Here is a 12,320-nt window from a genome sequence, read left to right as displayed (position 1 = left end):
AGGAGGGGGAAAAACTGGAGAGAAAATCTTCTGGGCAGAGTCCTATATCCTGGTCAATGTTGACTGAACGCTGTCCGGTCCTCTCCCACTCACACACACACACACGCGCGCTCTCCCACTCTCATGCCGCTCTCCTCTGCATCTGAGCTGGCCTGCTCCCGTTCACTGCCTTGGGCTAGCTCGCTCGTACACTCCCACACTCTCTCTCTCTCTCTGGATGATGTCATTGGGTTATTGCACATCTATTAGCCCTGCCCTGCCCAGCTGCTCTCAGACAGCATTAGCTAAAACACATCTGCCTGAACCACCCTCTACACACACATGCAAACACATGTATGCATATCAATTGCACACACACACACACGCACACTGCAGTGCATCCCATTGCTCAATATTTGACACATTATCAAGCTATGGCCGCATGCCTGTGACAATGCCAGAGAACAACGACCTTTTCAACAGACTAACACAGTTTGCTGCAAAACAAACATGAATGCATTTTACATGAAGGTCATTCAATGAATTAATAACCAAACTGAATCAATACACATTATCTTTTAGCTGTATTGCATAGCTCTGGTGCTGTCTATATATGAATTATGACAAAAAAGAAAGTAATGAAATTAAGGTTTACTGAATACCTCATGCGTGAGGTTGTATAATTTTTAAGTAAATCTTACTATTGGGCTCTCAAAGTAATATTCATAATGAGAGGTAGACTGCTTCCAGTTACCTGAAATGCTGTCTCATCTCTCTTCTGATTTTTTTTTTATTAAGATGATAAATATTGAGTGGATTTTTGAAGACTTGAGACTTATCACTAGTTTTACTTACTTGCTATCCCAAGTAACCCAAAAGTTTAATTCCAATATGATATCCACCATTTGAACACATATAGAAAACATATAGAAAAAATTATTGCTGCATGAAAGTACTACTGAATCTTAAGGATATTATCTGTCTTGAGCTCTCTCTTTACAAAATAGTAACATTTTAGAGTATGCAATCATTTGCATTTTTTAAATATTGAACAATGAATATCAATAACATTCTTTTAAATTGAATATATAGTATTTTGGAATGAAACCCCAAATGCTTGGGTTATATTCAGTCTCTCTGTAGAGGAGTCTTATTTGATGAAATGAATACAAAATGAATACAATCTTGAAAATGGGATTAGATTCTAACCAACAGAAATGACAAATGCAGAACTCATTGATAGAGTAATACAAAATAAAAGTATTAACTGAGGGATTGATTGCAAATGTTTGAGCTCATGTCACAGGGTTGTGAGTATATATAGGCAAAAGGGTCTCAACCAATTAGTTTAAGTGTAGGCTGTGTGTGGAGGTGTGTGTGTGTGTGTGTGTGTGTGCGTGCTTGTGCTGATAGAGAATAATTACATTTGTCCTGGGAATAGACAAAAACTTAACTGGCAAAGGAAACAATGCAGCAGTACTCATAAGGGACTGCATCAGTCAAAACACCCACCCCATCCCATCTGCTTGAAATCTCTTCCCAACTCCCCTGTCCTCCCAGCCGCCTCCCCAGGGAGCCCTCCGCCATCTTCTGGAAGGAGAGCACAGGCCTTTTAGCTCCTCACTCTCACCCTCCCTCCCTCCTTCACTCTCCCCTTCCCTCACTCTCGCCTTTTCAGTCTAATCATTTTCACCCTCTTCTTTCATTCTCTCTCACTCACACTCTTCTATTCTCCCATTTCGCACAAAGGTAACATATATACGTCATGCTTCTCAGTGTGAAACGCTAAGTGGGTTAAGCAGGGATTTGTACTGCACACCTTTCAGGGAAGGTGTGTGTGTTTGGGCGGAGGTGGGGGTCTAGAGCCAACCAACAACAATAACAACATCTTTCATCAGAACAGATAGCCCTCTAACACAAGGTCACGTCTGGCGCACAGGAAGCAGAGGACACAAGGTATTAATAGAAGGCTGATATCTGTTATTGTGTCAGAAATGATCCTCCGCTGAGCACAGAGCGGACACTCAGTTCCTTGGGAAAACAGAACAAGAAAGTACAACTGGCATTAAAGGCTACGAAAGCAGATAAAGGAGCCAAATTAGACAAAAGGCTGAAACAAGAATCTGTTAATCAGTCAAAGGTAAGGCAGAAGAGGAGTAGGGAGGCTTTATAGACGTGAGTGATGTTTGCATGGATGGTGAAATAGCCCAAGTAGCAGTCAGGGTCATCTGTTATGCAAAGAGAGGAATAGTCAACTGGTTAAATAAGGACACCTACATATACCAGGAAAAGCTTGTTATGTGCTTGACAAATAAGGACAATTGCCTAAATTCAATCAAGCAATTGATTCTGAATCATTTGCAAGCTTCCTTAATCAGCCTGCAGCTTTCGGGTGAGAGATGAGTGTTGTGTTCTCTGTCCAACAAAATGTGACTCAAGACACAACTCAGTAAACAGCCAAAATGTGTATGTAAAGTACTGTTAACTTACTCTTCATGCTCTTGCGAAACAACTAAAAGGGCCACACAGACTGCTGGCCTGGGTAGAAAATTCAATAAGTCCATTAAAACACAAAATGCTAAACCAGTTGCACGATATTTGCAGAGATCCAGTAAGAGCTAAAAGTTATTCAGAAAGGCATCAGTGGCAGGAAACTTACCTATCAGGCTTTGAGGAGAAAGAAGATGGAAATAAGATCCAGCCCACTACACTTCCTAAAGGGTTATATCAGAATGAACCACTGCTGTAACGTGTGTAACGAGGCAATCTGGTCCAAGTGTCATAATACAAAGCAGCTGCAGTTATTGGCTGAATGAGAGAACAATTTCATGTCACTGGCCAGGGGTCCACATTACAACAAATCACACACACCCTCTGAGACAGAAACACACACACACACACACACACACACACAAACCACAATCATCATTGCCACTGCCACCCCACCTTCCTCCAAACAGCCAATCACTTCTTGTTTGTTTGCAGCAGAGTGTAAGAAGTTACTGATAAACCAGATGTAATCGATGCATGTTGACTGATGCATAAATAGCTGGCCTTGGCTTCTTCACAGTACATTCTGTCCATATTTCTGTAAAAAGACAAGATACTGCAATGACAATATGCATAACAGTAAAATGAATATGGAAAATTTACTTCAAACCAAAACCAACTAAAAAGATTTTTAATGTAGATGTAATAACAATTGTGGTGACACAGATGACACTTTTTTAATTTTCATAAACATCAGTGTGGGACATTATTTCATTTCATTTGATGATACACTCATATAAACAGTGGCAATATCAACCATTCAACTATACTGTGTGTGAAGGGTTAACATTTACCTGCTCACTTTGGTGCTTTGCATGCACAAGTGGAACAAACCATGCTGTGAATGCAGCACCACTCATTAGCAGCCATTACCCTGACAACAGTGATAATACTAAGAACAACAACATACTTCCAGCACAGAGACCTCAAACCAAACTCAGTTTGTTTGGTTAAAATGTAAATGTTCATTCACTGAAGAGTTTATATTTAATGTTGTACAAATCATCGACTGAGAAAGTAACATATTCATGTAAGGCATATAGAAAATACGTTAGGTGATGCATTTCTCAAAGTGTAATTCATCCTATCACAGCAGTAATTATTGAAATTTGAAGAAAAAATAAATTAGTTGATGAAAATGTCAATTATGTTAACTTTTTGCATCTTTGCATCTCTAAGAGAACAATCTATGAACAATCAAGAATCCACACTCTTACAAAGGATGTCATTTTTAACACATCTGTGTGTCTTCATTGGCACAACACACACTTTCAACACAAGATATGTTAATAACAACACAAGACAATGATGTGTTAAAAATGGCACCTCCTTTGTAAGAGTGCACTGGAAAAGATACAAAGGAAAAAATTGAGCTCAGCAGCAGAACTTTTGTCTGTCAAACACATTTAAATATCATGTAGGCTATAAAATATTGTAGCGATGCATTTCAGACTCAGACCAAGGACAAACTATAGAAAATAGCCTACTAGAAAATAGCCAACTAGAAAAAAAACATATTACTACTGTAGTTTGAATTTCATTTACAAACACCATATTAACATGTTACGTAAGAGACCAATATCACCGTCATTTACAGCGAAGATTATAATGAAAGCTTAATGGTTAGGACTGATTTTCTACCTATGTTTTCTACCTGTTAAACTTTCTTACTAACGTCTTAGCCTACTAGTTTAGCCTAAAGCCTATAGGCTTTTAAAACTTACATACAGCAGCACGAGTGCAAGTTTTTAATGCCAGTTAGAATAAAACACCAATTTGTCAATTGAAATAAACAGGAAAATTAAAACAACTGCAGTCAACTCAGATTCACTGTTTCGGCCTACTCTAAAGTGAAGACGGAAACCATAGAGACCAAAAATGTTTGACACACATGACTTTTGAAGCAGAGATAATGAAGAAGCGAAGACCTCTACTGATCCCTTATTTTAGGCTACCGCAACAGTCTTTGAGAAGCGCAACGGACCAGAGTAAAAGTTGCGAGGTACAATGCTTCTGTCTTCCGTCAAAACATCTAATAAATTTGGAGCAAGTGACACAAAAAACAAAAATTGTGTTAACGTTTGAGCTAAAAGTGTTGTGAAAAGCACTCCTTAAGAAACACGCCCAATTTTGCAGACCGGAAGATGGGCCAGTTTATTTCATTATTGAGTGATTCCTCTTCCAAAGCATAGACGATGTTGGAGTCAAGTTAGGGGGTGGGGCCTGGGCTTCTGTTTTGTCCGCGTGCCGCTCCCTTCACCAATCCAGGGAAGGCGGGGGACCGTTTGAGTTTAAAATTTAGGTCCTCTGAAAACAGCGGCAGATGACAGCTTGCGCTCATAACTATCGTTAGTTAGTACTTTACACCGCCTGAAAACAGCTTTCTCTCCATCAACATTAACTCCTTATCATCTACTGAAAATGTCGAAAAAGCAGATTTACTACTCTGACAAATACACCGATGAAGAGTTCGAGTACAGGTATGTTTATTGACGTTGACTAACGTTGTTGTCAAAAGTTCGCTAGCTAGCGTTAGCTAACGTTAGATTCGATGGCTTAACAGAACGTTTGCTGTCGGTAACTAGGTTAATGTTAGCAAACGTTTCATGTTAGGATAGTTTAATAAAATACATTATCGAATATGTAAGAATTGAATATATACGCTGACAACCTAATAGTACAACCAAAATAACCTCGGTCAGCTCTTACGTAACATTAACGTTAACTAAATCGTTCAAGTGGATTTTGAGTTGGTTTGACCGTTGTTTGTCTTAACGTTATCTGAATATGTTCTTTAACGTTATTTTAGTCTATAATATCGTAACGTAACTTTTTAGAAAAAGAAATCCCCACCAAAACGTACAGGGAGGTCAGCAGTATATCTGTCACGTGGGCTTCAAACATATGTCAGAGTTAACTGAATATGGTAATAATGATTCGTTACTACTTCGTACCGTTTTGTCAACCTGCTGTAAAACGCAATTTTTGTGCTCTGACGTTAGTAGGTTAGTCTTGTCAATGACTTTCATTTGATCTCTCTCCTCCTAGGCATGTCATGCTCCCAAAGCAGCTGTCTAAACTGGTGCCCACCTCCCACCTGATGACAGAAGAGGAATGGAGGGAGCTGGGGGTGCAGCAGAGCCAGGGCTGGATTCACTACATGATCCACAAACCAGGTGAGCAACCATTGACCTGATGGCTCTTACAGGCAGGTATCTTTTAGGCTGTCTTGAAGCTTACATAGACATGGACCACAGCTGTGTATTTATAGTGTAAGAATTGGTGTAACCACTTTATGCTGACAGAATCTCCTTGTTTATTTAACTCTCCAGAGCCACACATACTGCTTTTCAGAAGACCTCTCCCAAAGGATTGAGTGGAAACCATCTATAACATACCTGATATCATCTTTACTGATTTGTATCGTCTTTGGACCATACATTTCTCCCATGTACATCTCTCCATATGTTTGAATGTATAGTATAACAAACCCGTATTTATAGTTTGTTTGTTTTTTATTTCAAACTCCTTACATTTTTGGAGGTAATGAGAGGCAAACAGCTAGTCAAGGAGAGTTGAAGTGCCACAACAGTTCTGCTGTGATTGATCAGCTTAGCAACAATATGAAGATGAAAGTTCTCCAGGAAATTTTATATTAGTTGAATACATTTGTTATGTATTTTCTGATTTCATTTGTTAAGATTGATGTATTTACTGACTGGTCATACAGGTCTAGGGTTTTATTTTTCTCGAATGCAAGCCCACATGTTTTTCCTAAAAGAGCTTTCTGTGTTCAAACATTTATTTTTCTTTAATCTTATTGGTTGCTTTAATGTACATATATTATTACTAGATATTACACGTTGATTCTAGAAAAATTATTTGTTGCTGGACAGAACAAAATAAAATGTATTGTGTTACATATGCATTTTCTTTTCAGTGATATTTTTCTATACAATTACATAATTTTGTCTGTATAATTTTCTATTCTACCTTCACAGACAACCTATATTTATATGGTGGCTAACTGTTATAAACAAAGTTTTTACACAGGAGTGGGTGATGCTCAGTCAGCTACATTGACAACTAGCGGTGTGACAAACTCAGAGTGTCTGATGCCCAGAGAGTAGGCCGGGGCCCGGGCCTTGTTGACTGTCACCTTCTCTGGGTTATGCGTTCCAGGACCGGGTTTCTTGGTGGCATCTCTGGGTAAGCTGTGACGCCCCAGCATGGAGAACGCTGGCTGTCGGGGTAAATAAACACTTGGGTTTGTTCTGTTGTACCCACAAGGTCCCGGTGTCTTGGATAAGTCCTCAGATGGGCCCCCTGTCTTGTAAAGTCCTGACATTGTGTAGCTTGCACCGGCTGGCTTGTTTGGGACTTGTGGGCCCATGAGTGAAGGGAGAGAGTACTTGTTAGGGGCAGGTACCGAGTCGACGGTGCGGTAGCGTGTGCGAGAGCCCATCGTGTAGGAGGGGGGTCTGCGCTGGAGGTTGCATGGCGGGGCGTTCTCAGGGCTGTATGCTCCTGGGCCAGGCGTCTGGAATATCTCCTCTAGTGAACAGAACAGCTGAATTATTGTCATGCAAAAAGCAACAACTCAACACCATATGGTAGAGTAACTGTCTGTTTGGTTCCCTTCATGGGGGTTCAGATTTTCAGTTGCAGCAGCTGACACTGGAGTACAAGAAGTGTCAAAAACACATGTATGAGGGCCCAGAGTCTTGGAATGGGCCAATCAAGAATGATTTATAATTCAGCATTACATATAACAGTCAATCTGTGAAGTGTTTAAAATAAGCAAAATAGTGTACATTTGCATGTTAGATGTTTTTATTGTTGTCACAACCATGACTAATAATTATGCGTTCAAAATAAATGTTCTTTACCTGTTATGATGGGAACTTACTTGGTCTTTTCATTCTGCCCAACATTGAGTATGCAGGGTTGCCGTCCCTTCCAAAACGAGTCATTTTTGCATCAATATGGTACTGAGGCCCAGGACTGGAGTCAACACAGTACACTGCAGGAAAAGCAAACATTTCTCACATTAATTCATCATTATTAATCACTATTGTTGAAAAAAATAACTTTTTTCTCAGTCAATAGGCTGGTTAGATGCAAACAAATTCATGAACAGGAACAACTGAGAAACTATACGATAATGTTGTGTTGTCTCCCCCTATTGGCTATGATTTGACATTGTGTCACTTAGAACTAGTATTTACCATTGAGTGATTTATTAACCAGGGAACATGGTATATTAGGTGATGTATTTGAGAGGATGAAATTGTTTTTAAAAGATTAAGAGATCTATGATTGTAATTATGTAAAATGCTTTGTGGTGTTTATGACATCTATGCTGGCTTTTTTAGCTATTATATGTATTTATGTATTCAGGTTTGTCCCCTCCGAGACGGCACCAACACATTTAATTACAGAAAGAAAAACAATAAAAATGTATTCTATGTAATAATAATTGCAGATAAAAGTGAGAGAAAGAGAAGGGCTTACTATTGTTGCTCATCCTGCCATGGAAAGAATAGGCAGGGCTAGTTGGCTTGGTGAAGTCATGGCCAATAAAACCAATGGTGGGAGGGAGCGCATAGCGCCCGGGTCCAGGCCCTACAGACAAAGGGAAATGTCAGAAGATCACATTTACAGTGCACTAATGAGACAGATGTGCAATATGAAAAACTGAAAGTGACAATAGCTTTTATTTAAATCATGGCTTCTGTAGTTCTATCTAATAACCAGGGTTCCTATGCAGGTCTGGGTACTATGGAAAAGTAAGGAAAATGATTCTGACCATTTCCAAGCCTTAAAAGTCATGTCAAAGTAGAGAAAACGAACAATTTTAGGAACATTTTGGAAATTTGCTATAAGACTGTTGCTTGCCCCAGACAGAGATTGTGTATGCCAGTATTGGCATACATAATCAGTAATATCAGTAGTAATAGGTAGTAATAGGCATCAGTAATAGCCTTATAAATAAAAGTCAGTGGTATAAAACTGAGCAATAAATCTGCAATGTCTAAAAACATTTCCATCTCATTCACTATATTTTGAAAGGCAAAACTGATCCTGGACTTACATATGCATTCTGCTCTCTGAGACACCTGATAATTAGCAGCCAGTAAGCCTGGAGCTATGAGCCTAAATGACTGATTTGCATCTGATTGGTGCATATCATGCATGCTGGGTCAGACAGGCAGCTGACGATCCCCAGCTAGAGAGGACAGTGCTGCAGGCAGTGCACAACCACCAAGAAACCTGCGGAAAAGCATTACATCAGCCTACAAGTGTTCAGAGGCATGTGCACAAGCAGAGCTAGTGGGAACATTTTTAACACAGGACAGAGCGAGTCCTGGCAAGTCTGCACACTGAGAAATCCTCTAGCCTGCTGAAGTCAACGTTCCCCCTCTGAAATGATGAAATATAGTCAATGACCACAAGATTGTACAAAAAAACCAAAGAATCCCATAGAACTTAGCCAATGTGATGAAGTTTTCCAAACATGGAAACATCACATAGGCAATCAGTAATAGCAGCCTTTTGTAAGAATTCACCCTCCATTGATGAACTCACCTTTTTCTCTGCCTGCAATTACAGGACGTTTTTTCTCTGCTTCACTCATGGCAAAAGCAGTGAATGATCCTTCAGGAATCCCTCAATGGCAGCTGCACTACAGAAATATTCACACAGCACAATGTGTGTAAACCATGCACAAAGTACTAAAGAAATAATGATTATGACAATTACATCATGGAAAAAACTTTAAAAAAGCAATATTTTGCACCTTATTGCATAGATATGGCTCCTTCTAAGCCGGCACTGAGGGTGACTGCATACTTGAATTGGAATTGAAAGAGGCTTTAGAGGACCATGGTGATCATATGGTCCTTCTTACTCCTTAATCCATGTCCTACTGGATGGCCTTTCTTCAGACATTGTAATAGAGTCCCTACATTTACAGCATAACTCCAAGATCCAGCATCGCCCATATCTTGGCTGAAACTGAAACCCAGAATCCTAACAATGCAGAATCAATCCCCCATTTCCTCTGAAACAATCAGGAGACCCGAGATCTAAAATACATACCAAAGTGTCAGCAACAGAACATATTCTATACTGCAGGCTCTTATAAGACAATGTCTGGTTTATCTATCTGTCTGTTTGTCTCTTTGTCCCAACTGCTCCATCGGTGGCAGCTCAGCCAGATGAATAGCCCTTCTTCCAGAGAGGTAGGCAGTGTATAGGTGCACTCAGCTGGTGCTTAGAAACAATGTCATCACTCCGATTCACTCTCATGTAACGCTAGCTCCCTGCAGCAATCCATGAAACCAAGATCCCCCTGTCCCTCCTTTCTCTTTTCACTCTTTCTGCTCATCGCAGTGTGGAGACGCAATATCACTCTTCAGCCATGCATGCAGTTGCCACGGAGACTGTCCTGGATCGTCTGTTCCAGCAGCCAGGTCCCCTGCACTGCTGGCTGATCGGCTTATTGTTCCTACAGGAAACACAAACTTCTCCCATTCACACTGGATGGGTGAATTGCACTGTCACTGCTCAGAGTTTAGAGGGAGGGTAAAGTTTCCACGTAGGTTTGGGTTTAAGGTCTACCTCAAACGATAAACTAGTGAGCGTACAATTGCACCAGGAGAATCTCTTTACGCTCTTTGCATAAATGAAAGAAGCAATTCCTACTTTATCTTCCTGCTTTGAAATATCTTGCAAGTCCATGCAGCCTTATTATGCATACAGTAGAAATTGATTAGCCACGTCACACATTGAATGTTCTCCCCACAAACACTTGCATACACAAATGTAGGCCAAACCGCAGATGCAGGGTCAGATGCAGTGCAGCACACCTGGAGCAGTTAGAGGTGGAGTACCTTCATTCGGCAGGCCCCATTGATGTAGTCGTAAATTGCCCGTTTACAGCTGGAATAGACCACTGCTGGAAATTAAACTAGCAACCTTCTGCTTTCTCATCTCTAACCTCAAGGGCAAACTGCCTCCCCATATGCAGCTACAGTTTAGCCCACTTTGATCTCCTCAACCGATCCCATTGATGATCTGTGGTTTGGAGCTGGCAGACTTTTTTAAAGGCCTGCGCTGCCAGTTGCCAGAGGCCACAGTAACAGAGAGGGCTGACAAGTGGCATGAGCAGAAAACAAACATTAAACATTAACAGGCTCTAACTCTCTCCTGGCTGCTGCTTTGGTAACCTGAATCTGTTGTTAGCAGCAGCACAAACACATACACACACACACGTACACACACAAACATATAGATGTGTATGTACAAACTGATACATGCACACACAAACTCTCTCTCTCTCACACACACACACACACACACACAGAGACACGCCAGGGGTCAGAGAGTCAGAGCTATCAAAGCAGAGGGCCTTCTGAAGCAGCAGGCTGTAATACAGCTCACTGCTGACAGGAAATTATCTCCAGACTTAACTAGCCTTTCAAAGGAAATGGAGCAACACAGCTTCCATAAACCACTGCACTGCAGATCCTCTCCAGCAGATACATGTCCTGCTCTGCAGCTGGAATGGAGGCAACCCGGGGAAAGGCAGCAGCCCTTCAGTGTTTTTTTCTAGATATATATCAAGGACAAAGGTAAAAACAGAGAAGAAAGACAGACAAACAAAACAGAACAGAAGAATAAAGTGTGGCAGTACATATGAGCCACGATTCAAACTCAGGCAATACATATTACTAATTTCCCACATGAGCAACTTTTGTCCAGAGCACAAAGCCTTAACATGAATGTGTAGAGGCAACGATACCAAAACCCAGATTGTATACAAATTTTATTCTTGTTTGTTTCAAAAGCACTGTATTTTATATGAATAGGGTCTACAATGGATCAAATTTGGTACATTTACAGTAATTCAAAACTTCATTGTTGATTTTACGTTGATTGCTTCACGAATCAAAATTTAACATATAAAAACAAAATAGCTTATGAACTGTACAATCAAATCCCTGTCTGCAGTAAGGTGAAAGATAACCAAAATGTAACTTGAGAGTAGATGTTGGTAGCTTGGTACAATAGTTTGAAAAAACATATGAGCTTATATTTCTGTAGAGCATATGGTTAGCATATGTCTTTTTTCCAGCAGGATACAAGTACAGGAATTTCATCAAACATCTCAATAATTGGGTTAAAGCTTGCTTTGAGGGACAAAAATGTTTTTCACAACACATATCTTTTGTTTGAATTGAAGGAAGCACTGGGTGACAGGGCAAAAACTAGACAATATGGGCAGGCAATCACAAAAATGGCAAATAAAAAAACATGAGCTCTAGCTACAAATAAATACCACAGATAGAAAATATAACAAAACATTTTTGCTTAAACTCAGGTGTAATTACAAACATAAATACTTGATTATTTCATCTAGTGATTACAAAGGCAGTACAGTGAATAACAAAGACGCTATGGTGTCTATTGGCGACTAGGAGACTGGAGATTTGACAGAGAAAGAAAAATAGAAGTCTGGAGGACACTAGCTTATTAACAGTCATACACACTCACGCCTAACCACACACACACACACACACAAGTGAACACATAAATGCATTCACACCGACTCTAATCCATGCATACAAACACACTCACGCAATCTCACTCACACACCCTCTAGACCCCACCATCTCTTCCTTTCGGGCTGGACAAATCCCCGAGTCTCTTCTGTCTCCACTCACTCTAACATATTCACAAATAATGTACAATTTGGAGGTGGGCGTGGCTTCAGTCGGGGAGCGTTT

The 12,320-nt window shown here is 40.3% G+C and overlaps 3 protein-coding genes across 3 annotated transcripts in view; 1 reads left to right on the top strand and 2 right to left on the bottom strand.

The window, feature by feature from the left end:
* The first annotated feature begins 4,818 nt into the window (after positions 1-4,818).
* On the top strand, positions 4,819-6,388 carry cks2 (CDC28 protein kinase regulatory subunit 2). Its single transcript, XM_071920506.2, has 3 exons — positions 4,819-5,009; positions 5,578-5,705; positions 5,862-6,388. The coding sequence occupies exons 1-3, from the start codon at positions 4,951-4,953 to the stop codon at positions 5,903-5,905; spliced, it is 231 nt and encodes a 76-aa protein (XP_071776607.1). The 5' UTR covers positions 4,819-4,950; the 3' UTR covers positions 5,906-6,388.
* A 9-nt stretch (positions 6,389-6,397) lies between these two features.
* cimap1d (CIMAP1 family member D) lies at positions 6,398-9,186 on the bottom strand. The gene is made up of 4 exons (XM_071894522.1): positions 9,118-9,186; positions 8,044-8,154; positions 7,439-7,552; positions 6,398-7,083 (listed from the first exon to the last, which is right to left on the bottom strand). Exons 1-4 carry the CDS (start codon positions 9,164-9,166, stop codon positions 6,596-6,598), a joined length of 762 nt encoding a protein of 253 aa, XP_071750623.1. The 5' UTR covers positions 9,167-9,186; the 3' UTR covers positions 6,398-6,595.
* Positions 9,187-11,346: 2,160 nt separating this feature from the next.
* cpamd8 (C3 and PZP like alpha-2-macroglobulin domain containing 8) overlaps positions 11,347-12,320 on the bottom strand; it is a 50,920-nt gene continuing 49,946 nt past the window's right edge. Inside the window, exon 44 of the mRNA XM_078285652.1 lies at positions 11,347-12,320. Coding sequence (XP_078141778.1) covers position 12,320 — 1 coding nt within the window. The 3' untranslated portion in view covers positions 11,347-12,319.

This window comes from Centroberyx gerrardi, chromosome 9 (genome assembly GCF_048128805.1).
Source record: "Centroberyx gerrardi isolate f3 chromosome 9, fCenGer3.hap1.cur.20231027, whole genome shotgun sequence".
Classification (NCBI taxonomy): domain Eukaryota; kingdom Metazoa; phylum Chordata; class Actinopteri; order Beryciformes; family Berycidae; genus Centroberyx; species Centroberyx gerrardi.
Note: the sequence above shows the minus strand (reverse complement) of the source record. Positions and strands in the feature narration are given on the sequence as shown.